Genomic DNA, 13,226 nt, shown 5'->3' on the forward strand with positions numbered 1-13,226 from the left:
GGACTTTGACATGCATAACTTTTTATACTGCTCATTTTCCTTGCTGGCATGTAATAGGTTCAAAAGATGTATTTTTGCTGAATACCTGGGTGAATTGAATAAAAACAATTACCCACGTTTTTCTATGATTGGTTTTTCAAAGCTTGTTTTCTACATGGTCCATTTTTTACGTCCTAAGGTACAAGAAGCTGTTCAATTTTTATTAGTGATCTTGAATATTCTCAGGAAATTCCTTTACCCAAGCACTCTCCCCAATTCATTCTCTTTAAAACAATCATGATATTTATCCTTTGTCTGGATTTATCAGTTGTGTTCTAAGTGGCTTTGGAAAAGGGATGGAACCTTTCTGACAAATCTCCAAATTGTTGTATTCCCATTGTTTTTGAAATCAGCCTTTGAAAAGCAGATACTTAGAGATAAGTTCTAATGTTTTTCTGCCTTTGAATCATAGAATATTAATCCACAATATATTCTTAGACTAATATTAGTGAAGAGCTTCTGCACACACAACCAACAGTATTGGTGGCAGGCAGGCATTCAATCAACCAGAGATGGAAGTCATTTGGAGATAATGTTCCAATGATAACATTCAAATTGGATATGATTTTACACAGAAACGACTTTCAAGTCTCTTTGATGCTATTCACATATTAATAAGGAGTCTCCTGCTTGGCCTTTCGTGGGATTCCAAGAATATTTTAGAAGGCCATAGAGTATTTTAGAAGGAAGAACACTCATCACCAACTTCAGTGGGCTTCTGAGACCTGAAGTCCTGGCTGCTGTGAAGTGCAGTCCTCTCCCTAGTCCCCAGTGAGAAGGTGCCTCCTCATGGGAGCAGTGTTTGAAATGCCACGTCCTTGTTCACTTATATTTCTGGGACCATTCAACTGTAGGCTGTTCAAGAGTAGCAGCCATTTCTCATTTGCCTTGTGACTCCAGGACACAACACAGTGCCTGGCACAGAGTAGGTATTTCTGAACTTGATTGAATAAATGGATGGACAAATGAAAGAAAGGGAGAAGTGAGAGGAGGAAAGGAAAAAGGAAGAGAGGGCAGCCCGGGTGGCTCAGCAGTTTAGCTCTGCCTTTGGCCCAGGGTGTGATCCTGGAGACCCGGGATCGAGTCCTGTGTCAGGCTCCCTGCATGGAGCCTGCTTCTCCCTCTGTCTGTGTCTCTGCCCGCACCGACCCCCCCCCCCCCGGGTCTCTCATGAATAAATAAATAAAATCTTAAAAGAAAGAAAAGAAAAAGAAAGAGAGAAAAGATCTGACCTAAAGATCTGACCTAGCAACTCATTATAAGATTGTCTGATAGGATATAAATGTGAAACCACCACTTCAGGGAATTCCTGTGTGTCCAACTTGGATTCTCTACGTACTTCCCACACACATATTTCAAATACATCAGTAATTCTAATGAGTAGAAGGAGAAGGAGGGGATTTCGGTGGAGTGAATACTACTGCTCTCCCCCATAATTATCCCAAACAGAATGAGGAAGCAGTAGTCTCAGGCCTAGGCTCTCAGGTCAAAAGTCCTGGATTTGAGTGTTTTGCCTTCTTAGAATTTATAACTGTTGGAAATTTATGTCATTTATCTATTCTCATATTTTCTTTTTTTTAAAGATTTTATTTATTCGTGAGAGACAGAGAGAGAGAGAGACAGAGAGAGAAACGAGAGAGAGGCAGAGACACAGGCAGAGGGAGAAGCAGGCTCCATGCAGGGAGCCTGACGTGGGACTCGATCCCGGGACTTCAGGATCAGGCCCTGGGCTGAAGGCAGGTGCTAAACCGCTGAGCCACTGGGCTGCCCTTTCATGTTTTCTTTCTCCCCACTAGACTGTCACCTCCATGAGGGCAGAATCTTATCTGTGCTATTCGTTGCTGTATCCCCCGCACCTACTAGAGTGTTCCATAAATAGGAGTTAAAACACATTTGTGGCATGAATGAATGAAAAAAATTAAATGAACCCAAACAGCAACTCTACCACTTTTAAGCTCTGTGACTTTAGGAAAATGACTTATCCTCTCGTAGACTGAACAAAATAATATATGTAACATATTAGCACAATACCTAATACATATAGGAATTAAGAAGAATGAGCTAATGTGCCAAGAGAAAATTTCAAAATATTAACAGAATTTCCCCCACAATATTTATTCCCTTTTGCCTTTTGACCACTTTATGAGGAGCATAATGAAGGGGCCCATTGCCTCCAGAGACAGAAAGGAGAGAGGAGTGGACAACTGGCTTTTAGGTTTCTGAAGTCATTCATAAGTTCGACAGTGAATTTTAGAGACCACCTGAGAATAAAAACAGAGCTTTGCTGTTTAATATCTATGCCTTCCCTCTACTACTTTTCTAGCTAAATAAAAATCCCTGGATTGGAGGTTGTAAGAAAATCCAAAGGAAAATTAGATATTGTGTGTCCCTCAGAGAAGGTTTTGCAGGGGGACAGGCCTGGGACATTTCCCAAGCCCAGAGTGGAGTGGGGAGCCTCAGACAGAAGAGCTGCCCTAGACAAGACCCATCTCAAAACCTTGCACAACCTCAAGTAGTCAGACTTGGGTCAGGGGACCTGCCAACTGGTGGGGATAACTGTCTGACTTATGCCACTGTTTACTCTCAAGGATGATAAGATTTGAAGCAAAAATAAATATGAAATGTAGTTATAAAATTAAATTTCTTTCATAATTGAGCTCATGGCAATAGGATGAGGCTAAGGAGATAAGGAGAAGGAAGATCCTTATTACATTGTAATGGGCATGTGCTATGGGTGAGACCACCCAGTAGAGAAAAAAAAGGTGATGAGGCACAAGAAATGACAGTTTTATGCCCCTGAGAATCCTCTTCCTCCTCACTCCTGTGGTCCCTCTTATCTAGAAGCAAATGCCACTCTGACCCTGATATTTGCTAGCTGAACAATCTATTTTTTTTTCATCTGGGTTTCCTTATCTGGAAATCGAGTATTATCATAGCTCCTAATTTGTTTTATATTATGACAGAGTGAAATAGAAAAGTTTTTTTAATAAAATGTAAATTACTATAGAGCCACTAGGAGTATGTGCTATTTTTCTTCCAAATAAAGACATAAATAAAAACTTCTATATATGCAAAGATCTGGTTTGCACATGAAAACAAAAACAAAAACAAAACCCGAGTCACATTCGCGGACAAATGCTTTAGGAAAACATATATGGTTCCAAGAATCTAAGCTTAACATGACTGTTCAATCAGGATCCTTTTTAAAAATGCATCCACGAGTGGGCAGATCTACGTAGACTGCGTAATAATGTATTTAGAGCATGATGGTACTTATATATTTCCGAAGAAAATAATGAGAAAGAAATATGTGTATTTCTGTTTTATGTGTCTGTCTCTAAAATCGACATTTATCAGTACTTAGGTAACATAGACATTAATGCTGGTGACCTTGTTTTTCCAGAAACAGACTTAAGAAAAGCCACTTACTTCTTAAGATCATTTTAGGTCAGTTTTGCATATGGTTGAAAGGCAGCATTGTTTACCATCTCTACTTTTCTGGAACTCTCTAGGGTTCCTTAGAATCAAGACAAGAACTGTGCACCCAAGTTAGTAGACCCAGGATAGTAAACATTGGGATCGGTCCTCCCCTTTTTGTTCACTGTCATGTTCCATTGCCAATGAGAGAAGCCATTCTTCATGGACAGGCTGCTGGGAAATGTGAGACAGTTGCTGTCTTTGAGGGAGGAGGACAGTTTTTCTTGGGCTTGAGGTTGGTGCATCGGGTACTATGGCAACATTCTGAATGAAAGACATGATCAGTATGCAAACCCTCATCACTATCATTATAAGGCAGTTAGATTTCAACACACTAAAGGGGTATTTTGTAATTATGCTGAGCATATTTATGTTTACTACATTTTCCTATCTCAATTTTAAATTAAGCAGACCCATTTTTAATGTGAAATCTGCTTGTGTTGAACAATTTAGGAATCAATAATGATTCTCTTTACATTTAAGTGATATTAAAAAGTGTGCGTGAGCGTGCGCACGTGTGTGCGTTTTTCTGTCTTTAGCAACTTGGAAGCAGAAAAATAGAACAGTTTGTAGGCACTGAAAGAAGACAAATGCTTTCTATTTTTGTGTTATTGTATAGTTTCTCCTTCTCTCATTATAACATGCTGCGTATTTTTGGGTTTTTTTGACTAAAAGATATTTTATACATAATGCCTTGAGAATCACATAAATCCAAGTGAACTTTACGAAGTACAAATGAGAATGACAGTTCAAATCATTACAAGAAAAGTGGCTTTCTCCTTAGTAAAATCAACTGGAAACCCAGTTCTAAAGAACAGAATTGTTATATGGCCTTTCCTTGAAGGGGCTTCCTTGAAACTGGGGCTTGGGTTTCTATCAACAGAGAGCAGGGTTCGATAGAATTTCTGCACCACACCAATTGTGAGAGATGGTCATTTCTGGTTGTGTTGTGTTTGGACAGGAATGGAAAGCATGCTCACGTTTATGAAGACATTGTTCATTAAGCAGCCTAATGCACTCACCCTCCTCTGGACCAAACCACCCTATTCACCCCACCCATCAGGAAATGAACCAACCACATGTATTAGACTTTTCTTCTATTTATACATTTTTTTATTTGTTGTATTTGATTTTTAAATTATTAAATGTTTCCTGTTTGCCTATATGGAGTTTCCATCTGCTTGAATAGCCTGGTTGTGTCTCCCTCACCTATCTGTCCATATTTTAATATCAGGCTGGTATAAAGGAAGCAAGGATATGTTGATCTACTTTGCTAATTCTCAGCCTAGATACTGGACAGGAAAAAAGAAACTCATGATAATGGCTTACCTGTTAGCATGCCTTCATTCACCACACAGCTTCCATCAATCAGAATAGCATCACATGGCAAAGAAAATTTTCCTGGAAGAATAATAGTATCTCCAGGAACCAAGAGACGGGATTCCAGTTCCTGCAAACCTACACAACAGCAAAGTTTCCATGACTGGGTGATCTTTTCCACTTTTTACTGAAGAACGCAAGTGGCTGAGAACTCTTAACCAACTGTTGACCAAGGACTACCCTACATGGACACTTGCTTCAGCTCCTTCCAACTCATTTGCAAAATCATAGAAAACAGGATTAGAGATTTGATTCCAGAGACATAGCAAAAGATTAGCTGGGCAACACGATCCCATCTAGATCCTAGTACTTAGGACTGTGCTCTGCCCACAGGAGATAATCCCGAGTACTGGTCATTTGAAAGATGCCTCTTTACTGCCTCCTACTTACTGGGGCTGGGCTCCTGACCCCCTGTGGCACACTCTGTCTTTGGATTGGGGCCTAATGTAAACCATTCAGCTTCTGCGGCCCTGGGGTGCAGTGCCTCACTCCTTGCAGACAACCAAGACCACCCTACCCCAGGCTGAGTCCAGAGCAAATGCCCAATGTCCAGCCAGCCATTTACAAACGTTATTCAGGCCTGGATTCTGGATGACAGATTGAAATGTCATGATTCAGGGGCTATTTGGGATGGTTAATAGGGGAAATCAAAAGCCACAAGAAGGCTTACCCAGTAACATTCAAATGAGTGAAATACGGAAGGCAGAGGGACCTGGAAGCCACCCAGACACTGAATGGAAATGGTTCAATCAGGACGAGGACACAAGGTACCCAGGGTACAAAATTCAGTGAGGTGCTCACCTTCTGGGTCCTGCAAAAGCAGGTGAACATTTGCATGATCTTTCCTCCTTAAGGTTTGCATCTTAGAAGCCTTATTTGCCTCCTTTATCCCCAGTCCTCAGGTTAATCAGAGAAGACTTCTCAACTAACAATCAATAACAAAGGAGACTGACTCCACCCAGAAATATTAGGATGCAGAACACATCACTTACCTTTGCCTTTTACCATGACTGTAACCTGGACTTTGTTGTGATCCTCCACGAGGTTGTGCAGCTTAACTGATTGCTGCCAATGCAAAACCAACTTTTAAGTATCAGATCGTCTGTAACTCGAAAACCATATGATCTCAATGCGGTAAATACCAAGCCTGCCATCACAGCCAAACCGACAGCAGGCAAAGACTCAGGTTCTACTTTTGCTGCTTCTGAGTCCTTGCCCCGACCCCTACCCTAGCCACCCCCTGGCCTGTAGCAACAAATATGCTATGATTTCAGGTGCAGGGAATGTGATGCACAATCATTGTCCCCAAGGACCAACTCCCAGGCCCTGAGGCCCTGCTTCCAGAAGGCACATGATGAATCAGGGGAAAAGTAACAAGAAGACCATGATCAGGTGACTTTCCCTATTGGTACCTGTTTCCCTGTCTATAAGACAACAAAGTTGAATTTGATCTTTCCATTGCAAGAGCCTGTGAATATTTGGGTTGTGTTTTGGTTTTAGGAACAGCCATACCCTCCCTTATGAACTGGTGGATTTTCACCTTGGATAAGTCTGCAGACTGGAGCCTTGCTGCTTTGTTTGGAACCCTGGTGCTTCCACTAAGGCATTACTCAACCTGTTTATCTCCCTTTTCCTCATCTGAAAGTGGAGATAATAGCAGTATCTGTTTCAGGTGGCTTTTAAAATTAAGTTAATGTGGGGTGCCTGGGTGGCTCAGTGGTTTAGTCTGCCTCCAGCTCAGGTCGTGACCCTGGGGTCCTGGGACCTAGTCCCTCATTGGGCTCCCTATGGGGAGCCTGCTTCCCCCTCTGCCTATGTCTCTGCCTCTCTCTGTGAGTCTCTCATGAATAAATAAATAAAATATTTAAAAAATATATATATATAGTTAATGCTTGTCCTAGTTATCCCTTTGGATAGTACTCATTACCATGGTAAGAGATCAAAACTGTTAATGATTAATAAGAAAGTTGTTGCTGGAAAAACAATTGTCTAAGTGCATCCACTGGGAGGACTCACTTGGAGTAGAATTCATTGAGATGTGACCCTGTGCAAAGTGGAGGAGATGGAAGCAGCCTGAAGAAGAGGAGGCAAGTCTCCTGGGATAACAACTCAGGAGACAAAAAGGCAGAGATGAGAGGACACATGGTCCACACAGTTCCCTACATGAACTGTAGGGGCGCCATCAACTGGGCATTCCTGGAAGGCATGGGCCCCCCTCCACAGGGATGTCAGTTACCTGGATACTCCCAAGTAGAAGAGATCTGAAAACTGTCAGCAGTACTTAAACAGTACTGCCTCACCTCACTCAAGTATAAAACTTTTCCTTTTAGATGTTAGGGTGAATTATTTTTATCTGTCCAATTGATGAGTTTTAGCCAATGTCAGCAGACTAAGACAAGCATTACACACAATTATACAACTTTCCTCTTGGGAAATAATAATAAATTCTGTGTTTTTATTTATACAGAACAATGTATTATTTCCTTCAGTTTTTTAATGAAAAGCTACATTTCAAACATTTGACCAATTGAGTGAAAGAGTTGTATGACTGTTAGGTACATATTCAGTGCTCTAACTTGACTTCCTGAGGGTTGCCTATTGGGGCATCCATTTTAATGATGGAGAAGACTGAGAAAGTCAGTCATGGTTCCATGATAAGAAAAGTGGATTCAGTCAGGATTCCCAAGTTGTGGGTCAGATTTACCCACTAACCAGCCATGTACTCATATATAAGAAATTTCCTTTTATAAGTTAGTTTTTTCCTCTCAAGAAACAAATGGCATTGAATTGAATCATTTTCAAGTACCTTCCAAAACTCAGTATGTCTGATATTTTACATATCAGAGATTTATCCAAAGCCCAAAAGACTTCATAGAAGAAATACCCAACATTTATAATGGCTCACATTATTATTATTTTTAAACAGTTTATTTATTTTTCTTTTTTTAAAGATTATTTATTTATTTATTCATGAAAGACACACACACACACAGAGAGAGAGAGAGAGAGAGAGAGAGAGAGAGAGGAAGAGAAGCAGGCTCCCTCCTGGGAGCCTGTTGTGGGACTTGATCCCTGGTCTCCAGGATCACTCCCTGAGCCGAAGGCAGGTGCTAAACTGCTGAGCCACCCAGGGATCCCCTTTTAAACAGTTTAGAAGATTAAGGAACTACTCTGTGCCAGGCACTGTTGGAAGCACTTGGAATATATTGCTTGATATATTTATTTATTTTTTACTCATCTAAATAATCCTACAATGAAAACGTTGTCTCCAATACACAAATAACAAAATAAAACTCAAAACTAAACACAAGACAAAATAGGGGCTTAAAATGTTAAAATAACTTGCCTACAATTATTTACTTACTAAGTATTAAGATTGACAATGAAACCCACATTCATCCGACTCTAAAGCCTTTTCTGTTGATGAATACGTTCTCCTAAAGTGCTTGAAAATAGCTTTTTTCCTTTAAGAGGATAAATAACTTTCCTCATAAATTTCTTTAAGTTACTTTCTTGCTTAGCAAACTCTTTTAGTCAATGCCATAATAACTTCAACCTAGCTTAAGAGGATGATAATCCACACATTTGGAAGTGGTGAAGTATGAGTTCATAATGATTGACTGTAACTCTCAAAACTCATTATAGCATCAAGCTGGATTTATTCATCAGTCTCAGCAGTCTGTGAAACCTGCAATGCTTCCACGCCTTTGCTTAAGCTTATACCAAGATTCACCCTGGTTTTCTTCTAGCAAATTCTTTCAAATCCTTCACATAAAGCCCTGCTCAAATGTCACCTCCACTCTATAAGTCACTAACATTCCCAGAAAGAATTAATTGTTCTGCTCTCTGTGTTTCCACCTGCATTAGTGAACTGATCACATTCCATTACAGCTGTTTTCTTGTCAGGTCTCCCCTGTGAAGCCGACAGATCAAAGAAGAGCCAAGCACTCATCTAGGTACCCCTGGAGTCTTTCACATAGTAGGCCCTCAGCAAACATTTATTTAATATAACTGAATTATTTTACTTCTCTTAACAGCACTGGAGAAGGATAATGTAAGCATCTTCTTTGAGCTAATGTACCAGGAAACTCCACTAACACAGGTTTCCATGACAACCAACCAGTTAGGAGAAAGCAAGTCACTGTGCTGCTTGCCGTGATTTGGAAGCTCCATGCCTGATTTTCATTAAGCGCCCTATGGTTTCTCCAGGCCCTGGTTAGTGGGACCAGGATCAGTTTCCAAGACTAATTTGCATCTTGTTATTATTCCGCATCTGTTGCTGTGTGTCCTTGTGCTTGCTGTGGCTGGATTTCCTCCAGAGATGAGTGGTAAGGGCATTAACTCAGGTATCTTTTGAGCCCAGCTCGGTCATGACTGAAGGCAACTCACTGTGGGTCAGACACTGCTATTTCTAGCAGCTCCCTGCAGTGCCAGCAATGGAGTGGGCGCTTGGGCTCAGCTCGGGGTAAATACCTTTGAATGCCAACTCAACTTGCACTCACACCTGCACCAAACTTGTTACAAAGGGGCTGCCATGGGGTGTTTCTTGGCTTAGGCAAAGTTATTCTCTCTTTGTGGCATGATTCACATGATTCAGGGCTAGAGTAGATGCATGAAGATAATATATGCCCCTCCTGCCAACCCTCCCCTCTTGCAGTTTTCAAAAGCTGGTATTTGTTTAGCCTGATTTGGAGATGGCAGGAGATGCTCCTTCCATTCCTGGCAACCCCCTTCCTCAATCTCTTTGTAATAAAATGATCAAACAATCATTTTTCCCTGCAAGGAGACTCATAAGTCGCTTTGAAATTTTGCTCCATGGATCAGTGTGAAGTACTTGACTTGGAGTCAGGAAACCGAGGGCCATGATCTGTAAACACTGTTATGTCACAGGCCTGAGCAAGTCACTTCACCTCCCTGATAGTTCCTGTCCCCTCCCTTTGAGGCGGTGAGAGGATACAACACTTACAAGTGTATCATTTTAGAGTTTGCTGTGCCCCACACAAGCACATCTGTCACGGATGTGGGAGCCCATTGCAAATTCTAAAGGCTAAAGAAATATTGGTTGTTGAGGATTTGTGATTTAAACTGCAAAGATATAGTTTCAGGAAACTGGCTTATTTTGTAGAGTGTTACAAGATGCCTTACAGGGTGGGTCAGATAAGCTTTTGTTAACAATTATGAATTGCTAATGGGATTAGTATCTCCTTGTTAAATAAATCTTTCCCAATACTGTCATCAAGTGAGGTTCCCAGGTCAGTAACTATTTTAACCAAAGGCATTTTGTTAAGATGAAGAACTTGAATGTTCAAGATTCTCTAAGGATTTTAAAATGAATAGTAAGAAAATTACAAGTAGAAAGAACAGAGCATACTTACTTTTGGAAGAGGAGAGCTTTTTTTTTTTTAATTTATTTTTTTATTGGAGTTCAATTTGTCAACATTTAGCATAACACCCAGTGCTCATCCCGCCAAGTGCCCCCCTCAGTGCCCATCACCCAGTCACCCCAACCCCCCGCCCACCACCCTTTCTATTACCCCTTGTTCGTTTTCCAGACTTAGGTGTCTCTCATGTTTTGTCACCCTTACTGGTATTTTCACTCATTTTCAAGAGGAGAACTTTGTAAGCAAAACAGGAAACCCAGAAACTCGGAAAAGGACAAGAGAAACATATATCTGACTAACACATTTTTAAATATCTGGGAAAAGTCAAGGTAAAAAAAAACAAGACTAAAAAACAAAACTTTTCTACATGTATGATGGATATAAAGAGATAGTATATAGAAAAGAAAAATGCAAATATCCATTAGAGGAAAATGTATCTAATCTCACTAATAATAAGCAAAATGTAAATTAAAACACCAGTGGAACACAATTTTTAAAAAATATGTTAGATTGAAAAATTAAAAACATAGTATATAACACCAAATACTGGCGAAGATCTGGGGAAATGGAGAATCTTATATATTGCTGTTATTTTATTTGAGGAAAATAATACCTCAGTATCTATTAACATCCAAAATATACTTATCTTTTGATTCAACTACCTAGCTTTTGGTTGGTTTGCTAAAAAAAAAATTGTGAACACTAATATGTAAAGACACATCTATATTGTGGTTGTGTGTGATTCAGCCTACTTGTGGCAAAAATTGGAGAGGAAGCCCAATATATAGAAACTATACATATTTTCTATAAATAAAAGGATGGTTGAATAAATTATAATATACCATGGAATGTCACACTACTATTTTTAAACATACTTTAGAATTATTTATTTACTTGGTGGTGGCCATTATATGTATTATAAAATGAAAACTACAAGCTCCGGATTAATGTACAAAGTACGTTCTAGTTTTAATAAAACAAATTAATAAATACATAAATGAAAGTCCATATAAGCTAGTACTTCTGTGCATCTTATAGATTAGAAAGAATGAAAAATGTGTCCAGCTGATGAAGACATTAATAAATAACTAAATAGATGTATTTGGGATCCTAGTATTTGAATTTGTCTTTTGGTGGATTCCTTTGGAACAACAGCTTTTAAGCTTTTAGCATGCATAGCGATCACCTGTTATGAAACTGTGAAAAAGTACAGGTTCCTGTTGTTACCCTGGATATTTTGATTTAATAGGTCAAGAGCCTAGGAATCTTGAGTAATTCTCTCACTGAAACACTGCCCTCTAGAGTGAAGAATCAAACCTATTTTTTCTGTAACCCTTTCCCCAACTCCCACACAGGAATCTCTGTGTTCCTTTTACATTTCCCTAAAGACAGTTATACCTAAGTTCCAAGTGAAGAAATGGACATTATAAGGAAACTTTAAAAGAGAGACTGAAATTTGTCATAAATGTGTAGATTGGAAATGTGTGGAACAAACACAGGATTTAAGTTGGGGGAAATATGTGGAAACATTGAGGGGGCGTAATACATCAAGTGGTAACACCACATTTACTTGGGGCCCATTTATTGCAGGTGACTGTAACAGGAAATGCTATGAGGAGCAGGTCATTCATTCTCTTCCCTGGACTCCATACTGCTCACCTCTGCATCTCACAGTGTGTTTGGTTCATTCTTTTGCTCTCTTTCTCTACACAAATGTTTTTTCTACTTGTCCATACACAGGGATCAAGGGTAGCCATTGTGGTCCTAGCTAGGCTTCATTTCTCAGATCACATTCCTAATGGAATATAACAGACAGCTTCAAGCCTTTAGGCTTAGATCCCAGGCAAAAAGATATGTTGGCATCATTCCTGTTGATGGACTGGTTTCTACAGGGTAAGGTGACCCCTGTTGCAACTATGTGTGCCAGTCGAAGGAGAGCGACACCTGAAACAAACTAGTTGCAGGCTGCTAGAGCTCTGGGTGCTCCCAATTATCAGAGAAGAAAAGAAAGGTAGAGTACTTGCCCCAAAGATTGGGAGGTTGGAGAGAGTAAGGTTCATAGGTTCAGGCCCTGTTAAAGTCTGCTGTACTTTATGTCCTCAGGTTCTAAGAGCCACTGGCACATATTTATAATATATATCCCTTTGATGATTAGGGTAGTTTAAATAGGTTTCTATTATTTGTACACATCCTGACCTGAGTTGTTCATCTAGATATGTAGGGTAACACCTAATAGGGTCCAATGGGAATTGACTCCAGTCTACAACACATGTTTTCAGATTTCCAGTGGCCAGAAAATTTCTTACTAGTATTGTAAAGTTTTCAAAGACTCTTTTTCATTCCTTATTTGTGGCCCAAGCAAAATAATAAAATCCTGAAATGGTGAAACCTAAAAAAAAAAAAAATAGAGTATAGCTTCTACTACTTACAGATGAGGAAAGTGAATCCAGAGAAAACAGTCCCAAGAGATGCACGATGAGTAAGTCAGTGGTCGTTAGCAGCCCTGTCCCCTTGTTCCTGTGCTGCTTCCTGGTTCACATTATAGGGCTCCTCCCTTCAATCTCCATGTCCCCTCCCATCTGTCCATTGCCAACTTTCCCAACTCCAGACAAACTAATAAAAGCAGCAATGGTAGTATCACTGATAATAAGAACTAGCGTTTGGTGAGTGTCTACTGTGTACTAGGAATATAATATTCAAATTCATTTAATTTCTCATTTAATTCTCTCATTTGAAAGATACACATACACACCTCTTATTGATAAGGAGGCTGATTATAATAGCGTCAAGTAACACGAATAGAAGAGGTAAGGGGGGTATTTTTAACTTGACTAGATAAGATCTTCCTGCCAAAAGTCCTCAGAGAGTTCTGTATTTTTCCTGAGAACATTTAGATGGTTCATGATGATACATTCAGGTGAGTATTTGTAGATGTCTCCCCAGCGAAAT

General features: G+C 39.8%; 1 protein-coding gene across 1 annotated transcript in view; it reads right to left on the reverse strand.

The window, feature by feature from the left end:
* Positions 1-13,226, reverse strand: part of ATP13A5 (ATPase 13A5) — a 129,313-nt gene that overhangs the window by 61,225 nt on the left and 54,862 nt on the right. Inside the window, exons 8-9 of the mRNA XM_055307766.1 lie at positions 5,889-5,961; positions 4,846-4,974 (exon numbers count right to left, since the gene is read on the reverse strand). Coding sequence (XP_055163741.1) covers positions 4,846-4,974; positions 5,889-5,961 — 202 coding nt within the window. The remainder of the gene's footprint in view (positions 1-4,845; positions 4,975-5,888; positions 5,962-13,226) is intronic.

This window comes from Nyctereutes procyonoides, unplaced genomic scaffold (assembly GCF_905146905.1).
Source record: "Nyctereutes procyonoides isolate TBG_1078 unplaced genomic scaffold, NYPRO_anot_genome, whole genome shotgun sequence".
NCBI classification, from domain to species: domain Eukaryota; kingdom Metazoa; phylum Chordata; class Mammalia; order Carnivora; family Canidae; genus Nyctereutes; species Nyctereutes procyonoides.